Source organism: Myripristis murdjan, chromosome 4 (genome assembly GCF_902150065.1).
Source record: "Myripristis murdjan chromosome 4, fMyrMur1.1, whole genome shotgun sequence".
NCBI lineage: Eukaryota > Metazoa > Chordata > Actinopteri > Holocentriformes > Holocentridae > Myripristis > Myripristis murdjan.
In genome coordinates this window covers 19,417,655-19,424,591 of record NC_043983.1, presented here as the reverse complement: position 1 = coordinate 19,424,591, position 6,937 = coordinate 19,417,655, and the positions used below count along the sequence as shown (strand labels likewise).

The 6,937-nt window shown below is 42.1% G+C and overlaps 1 protein-coding gene across 1 annotated transcript in view; it reads left to right on the top strand.

The window, feature by feature from the left end:
- The first annotated feature begins 2,317 nt into the window (after positions 1 to 2,317).
- rab6ba (RAB6B, member RAS oncogene family a) overlaps positions 2,318 to 6,937 on the top strand; it is a 63,950-nt gene continuing 59,330 nt past the window's right edge. The window contains exon 1 of the mRNA XM_030050122.1: positions 2,318 to 2,526. Within this exon, the coding sequence (XP_029905982.1) occupies positions 2,457 to 2,526 (70 nt within the window). The 5' untranslated portion in view covers positions 2,318 to 2,456. The remainder of the gene's footprint in view (positions 2,527 to 6,937) is intronic.

Sequence of the window (6,937 nt, the reverse complement as noted above, 5' to 3'; positions counted from 1 at the left end):
AATTTCAGTAGGTACTAGTCTTCCTTAGATTCAGAATCAGATTTAGAAACCCTTTTATTGCTTTGTCACAGTTGTTCAATTGCTCAACACACAGTCAGGAAAGAGAAGTAAATAGCTATGTAGTCAAAAGGTATTACAGAAAATTATGCAAATCCAGTATGTACAATAGTACAAAAATGGAAAAACATGCAAAGTAGAGTAACAGTATTTTAACAGTAAGATTAAGCATAATGTACAAAAATTAACCATAATGTGCAAGAATGAAGAAGTGTAATGTGGGTCAACAGTAATGAACTTAAGAGGACGTAAGTAAAAAAAAAAGACAAGTATTTAAATTGATGGTGTGTATGTGGTGCAAAAATGAAAATGTGCAATGCAAATTAGATGAACAGAATTTAAGTAAACCATAAAAGGCAAAGGTAGCTGAGTGAAAAATGTAATGTGGGTCAACAGTAAATTAAAAGTAGTTTAACAGAGTCCTAATGGGGATGTGCAGATGTAAGTGATTTACAGTCATTTAAAAGCAACTTAGCAGGAATGGCAGTAGTTGTGGATGTTGTAAAAATGTTAAAATTCAGCAGAAACAGGAAGAATTGTACAACTGGATGGCCACATGAAGGAGGGACCTCCTGTGGTGTTCAGTGGAGCACTTAGTTGTTCTGAGTTAGTGGCTGAACATGCTCCTCTGGCCAACCAGATCACTGTGTAGAGGGTGGGAGGTGTTGTCCATGATGGAGAGGAGTTTTGACAACATCCCCTTCTCCGTGACAACATGCAGAGGGTCTAGCTCCATTGCCAGGACTGAGCAAGCCTTCTGAATCAGTTTGTTCAGTCTATTGGTTTCAGCCACCCTCAGGCTACTATCCCAGCAGACCACAGCATAGAGAATGGCGCCGGCCACCACTGACTCATAAAACATCCGCAGCATGGTTCCACAGACGCTGAGTGACCGGGGCCTACACATGAAAAAAGAGCCGGCTCTGGCCCTTCTTGTAGTCCGTTGCCGGCTCCTTTGTTTTGCTGATGTAGAGCCGCAGGTAAGCTCTGGCAGTAAGCTGAGGTTAATTAAAGTAGAGCTGGAGTATGACACACAGCTGGGGGTGCAGGCTTTGAGCACCCTTAGGCTGGTGCGGTCAGGGAGTGCAGCCTTTGCCGGGGGAGTCTACTCGGCACCCTCCTCACCTGGTCAGGAGACGGTCAGCAGACTGGAGGTGTCGTTGTTGCTGTGTGGCTGTTGATCAGAGTGGTCAGTGTGAGGCTGCATGTCAAATCTGTTGAAGAAACAGGTCAGCTCATTGGCTCTGTCGATGCTCCTATCAACTGGTTGACTGCTGGCCTTATAAACTGTGATGGTCCTCATGCCTCTCCGGTGTCCTCCTCCTGCAGCTTCCATCTAAAGGCCTCCTTTCTGTCTCTAATCTTCACTGACAGCTGTTCCTGGACCCTCTTTGCTGCCTCCCTGTCCCCTGACCTGAACGTCCTCTTCTTCTTGTTCAGGAAAGATTTGATGTCCTTGGTGATCCAGGGCTTGTTGTTGGGAGACAGAGGTGTCCACAGAGAAGTTGATGCACTCAGTCAAACAGTCTGTCAGTCCATCTATCTCCTCACCATAAGGCATGAGAAAAACATCCCAGTCTGCGCATTGAAAGCAGTCTTGTAGAGTGGCATATGTCTCCTCAGACCACCCCCCCCACCTGTAAATGGGCTGAAAGTGGACCAGGTTATGGCGCTGTTTAGGCCTCTTTAACATTTATCATAAAGCAGGTCCATGATCCTGCTTTCTCTGGTGTGAAAGTAGGGAGAGTCCTCTTCAGTGTCAAGTGACTGAACTCCCTGGAGATCATGAGGCATACTAGTGTAAAGTAAGTAGGCCTAATCCTGCTTGAGAAATATCACCTGGCTCATTTATTTATTTTTAGCATTTTTTAAGCACCAGTGAGGAAACAAAACACTTCTTCGTTTTGGACCCCACTGTTTATGTGTTTGTACTATCTTCTTATTTGTTTGTTGTTTTTGTCTGTTGTATTCTGGGTCTCTCACCCACCACACCTGCCTCAACACAGGTTAGCCATTCAAACTGATATCAATGTGTTTATTTATCAGGGGTAGGATATAAAAAAAAAATGGATGAAAGGCAGCTGTAGTAGCCCACATTTTTTCCTTCTCCTCTCCTCTCATCCTGGTTTCACATGACGTCATATTATAGAACGGGTAACAGTATTACAGGGAACGAGGAGAGGCCGCGCATGCGCAGAAGCCATCGGAGAAAAAAAAAAAAAGAGAGAGAGCAAGCCCTCGCGGTGCAGCAGTATTCCCATCACGAGGAGCCGGCTGAACGGGGAAGAGACATCTTCGCCTTTTCCATCCAGCATCTTCATCCTCCAGAACCGAACTAGTGGAAGCTCACAAACACACCGGACCAGCCTGTCGTCAGAGATACACAACCACCCCCCGAAATGTCTGTGGGTAGTGACTTTGGGAACCCTTTAAGAAAATTCAAACTCGTCTTTCTGGGGGAGCAAAGTGGTAAGTCATGCTCAATCCTCCAGAGAAGTTCCTGTTGGGCGATGTGAACCCGTTGCACCTGCTGCGTAGCTAATTAGCAAGTTAATGTCAGAGAGACGGACATTTTTTGAAGCGTCTTATGTTTGTATTCGAGTTGCTGTCTTTGAAATGGGAGGAAAAATAATCTCCCCCGTATTGTAAGAGATGAGAAGTTGAAACATGTGTGCGTGTGCGCGCGCGTGCCGGGGGTAAGGGTGGAGGTGGTTTTGGTGGTGGTGGTGGTGGTGGGGGGGTGATTTTAATCAAATTATTAGGCTGTAGCACAGTGGGCTGTCTATTGTGGGCTTAAGATTTACAGTGAAAATGCTATTGCACTTACCTCTACCTTAACCCTTACCAATGTATAAGCTGGTTATTGATAGTTTGAAACAAGCCGGGTTTATTTCGCTTGTGAGGCACATAGTTGTGAGCATTTATGCGCATTATAATAGCAAATAATTTAAAAAAAAAAAATGGTGTTCATAATACATACGCCTATTTTTTGAACATATGTGGGTCTGAAGGGTATGCATCCTGTCACAGCTGTGGTGGTGTCGTGCATCTTTGTGTGGAAGAAATAAGTTGGTAAATATCCCTGTGTGTTGAGACACACCCAGGTTTCAGTGGCGATGAGATAACTTGTGTGGCTGCAGTCTCTGCCCTGGTATTGTTTCCTCCTGCCTGCCGAGGCTGACGAACTTATCTGTTTTTTTTTTTTTCTGCATGCTGACCTGCTCTATGAAATAATGTTTTTTTGTGTGTGTAGTATCTACTTCGCTATAGTGTGTTAACATAACACGAAATGAACGTTTGTGTGACATCCCGAGCAGCCTCATCTATGATTTATCACTGATTTATCTCTGCCTCCATCCCAAGCTTTTACTCGCCCACACCCTGAGACAGGCAAAGCTTCTCTTTTTCTTTGCACCAAAATTGTTTACAGTAAGCCTCTAAAGATTACACTGAACTGGGTGCTGCTGATTATGAGATGTGATGAGAAATTTTAAGGTTTACTTTGTCTTTTCTTTCACACTGATGAATAAGCCAAAATGCTATTCCTGGTCTTCTTCAAGCCCATCAGCAGTGAGTGTGTCTGGGGCACTTACATTAACCTTTAATCATCAGTCATGGCCCAGTCCTTAAGTAGTTCCTATTGATCTTGTCCAGTATTGGGGATGCTGTGTTACACAGTATAGTGTCCCAGTTATACACACGTACCACTGTAATTAATGATGTGCCTAATTTGGAGACTTCATGCACATTTGATAACATTCAGTTGAAAAGCGGTAAATCATTGACTATATTAAAGCTGTTATTCCCAAGTTCATAAACGTGCTTTCTTTACAATAGGCTTCCTTGAAATCTAAATATGATAGGAATTACTTTGTCTAATTCAAATGTGCCTTAACATCTACTATAATATGTCAGCTCATGGATTATCTGTGAAGTATTACAACTGCTTGACAATGTCTGAATTGAATTTAAGGGCATCCTGACCGTGCTTGCCGTCCATTGAGGATGCAGTACAGTACCCTTTGTTATTTTGGGCATGGTACATTTGAACATAAAAAGTTATAAAACGCAATGTGGTGGTTCAGATCAGTTTTTGTGGTCTAAAAAACTTGGCACTTTTCGCTTTCTTTGGTTCACAGTGAGGTGTGTCCATTGTTACATCTCTCTGTGTAATACATGTACACACAGGCAGGCTGCAAGTCTGCTAGGTGTCTGTACTCAAGGGTTATTATGCGATATTAAGTACCAAGCAACAAGCCAAATGGGATTTGGGCTCATAAACATAATATCAGGGTGTGTACTCTATTCACCAGACCACTGAGCTGGCTGAGTCTTTGCCACGGTACATACAGTATTATTGAAACATGGCAAACAGAGACATCAACTGTTGCCTGTTTGTATATTTTCATTACAGGGAAAAAAGAAAAAAAACATGAAAAGGTGTTATAGACTTAAGAACTAAATATTAGAAACCAATGAAGAGGTTAACACATTGATCTGATTGCTGGTATGTAATGTTTTTGAGTGCATTGTGTGCCATTTCAAGTGATGTTGTGGTGTCTTGCTAGCCCTTCTGATTTATACGTTAAATTCCAACATTCACCTCTTTTCTTGATGAGATTATGGTGAACGACTGGTGCTACGTCCTGTGGCTTGACATATGAGCTACAGCCACACCTGTGGGAGGGACTTAACAGTATAACTTGTGTTTTTATTGCATTTCCTTGAGAGATACATTGATGTAAGTAAGAGTTTACACAAGTACACACAAGGAATTTTTGGACGTACTTTAGTTGTGCATTCATTTAGCAGCAGCTCACACTTTCTTTCTCACTCGATGACAGTTCTTCACTCGGTCACCATTGTTCTTCGGCTGTGTGCTCTGGCAATTTTAATTGTGTCAAGATTGTTGGAAATGTGGCAGCTACATGGTGTTTGATATCTGGATGAATTACTGACACTGGTGTGTCATATGTGCACATAAACTGATTGCAGCTGACAGTGGGTCTGAATTATTGATGAAGAAAATTTCTTATCAAACAAGTAATGGGCCGCTGATTTCCTGAATTAGACTGATGGAGGAACATCTCTCTTCTTCTCTGTCAGCAGATTGAACCCATTTGTTATTAATATCTGGGAGGTATTTTCTTTGCAGATTCCTACATTGGCAAAGTAATTTTGGTAATTATCAATAGCCGTCTATCTATCTATCTATCTGTCTGTCTGTCTGTCTGTCTGTCTGTCTGTCTGTCTGTCTGTACATCACCATGTACACAATTCTACATTTCCCATAATTGCAACTGCATGATAATTGATGTGATATTTCATCAGTGAAAATTAAAATTTGGCAGACCGGGGTGTTCCTATTAGTCCTGGAGGTTTGGAGGTTTTTGGAAACTGAGATGGCTGGCCCTCTATCTGCAGTCTTTGGTGCTGTTCCAGTAAAATTGTCTGGGTCGTTGTTGAACCACTGAGCCACTGGAGACCCTAAGGTGAAATAAAGTCTGTGGTTGAGAGGTCCCTACCAGTCTGGAGGAGCTAAGCGTACAGCAGAGAGCCTGTGCCTGTTATCACGCTCAGCACAGCCCAGTGCAAAGGGACTTTATTTTTCAGCTAGTGCTCATCCAGACAGTGTTCCAGCCTCCTGTTTGATTGGGTCCTCTCCGATGAAACTGTGTCTCTCTGACATGTCCTCTATAATTGCAGCTGGTGCCCAGGCAGGCGTGAATCCCGTCAAGTCTGCCAGTATCATTTATTAATGTACATGACTGGACTGAAGTATGTCAGGAGCAGGGGCATGAGTTAGCAGGCTGCTGAGACAGGCTGCATGTTTTGCTTGATGAAGGCTTCATATGTTGAGTAAAGACCCACTGGTAATGGTGGGAATGCTGGGAAACCACAGAGAGCTGGTAAATTTTCATTTTGTACAAAAACTGTAAAAACTGCTCTTTAATGAAATCCATTTTGACCTTTTAAAGTTGTAAGCAAGGTGTTTCTTTCAAGATTCAGACATTTTTTTTCTCTTAAAAATGACTGTAGTAGTATAAGACATTGTAATAATAACTAACTAACTATAATAGGAATTCACCCTGTTAAGCATTGTAAGCAAATATTTAACGTTAACTGGAAATGATGAGGATTACACAACATTTTGGTCAGTAATCTGTTTGAGCCGTGTTGCACAGCAGTAAGATTGATCGTTATTTCAACCATGTATCAGTACAGTATATTGCATGTATTGTGAATGTACATTTTGGCAATGTACAAGCTGGCTTTGTGTCATGCCAAGTATCACAGTAAATATGAGAGGTGGAACTTCTTTGTGTCAGACAACATGAAGTTGAATGAAGTGCTTTTTTCCAAAAAGTTAGTTTTCTATAGCCTTTCACAACTGCACTTTGATTTCATTTTCATTGTTCACTACACCAGGCAGAAACCGTGTCCCAAAAGCCTACTACATGCTCATTCTTACCAAGTTTTGAGTGTGTAGGTGTTCACACTGTAGCAGCATGAAAATGAAAATACAAAGAATGTCAAAGTACAGACTCAATTGGCTCAGTATTTTGAAGGGGCAGTCACTGCACACTATTGTCCCATAATGCAGTGCACTGCTGAAAGGGAGGAGCTCCTCAGGGGGCAACAGCAAAATGAGAAGTTCCTGAAAACCAAAAATAACCTGGGATATCTTTTGAGATGCTTTTTTGGGGTACTTGTGCACTAGCTTGTTTTAAAATTATAGGTTGGAAGGTAAGTAAAAATTGGTGGAGGATATTGCATTTCTGTGATACTAATCCAAGGAGATGAGTATTCCCTGTGTGCTGTTAAGTAGATATTTTGTAGTGTTTTTTTAGGACACAGGGAGAGTCTGGGCACTGTTTAG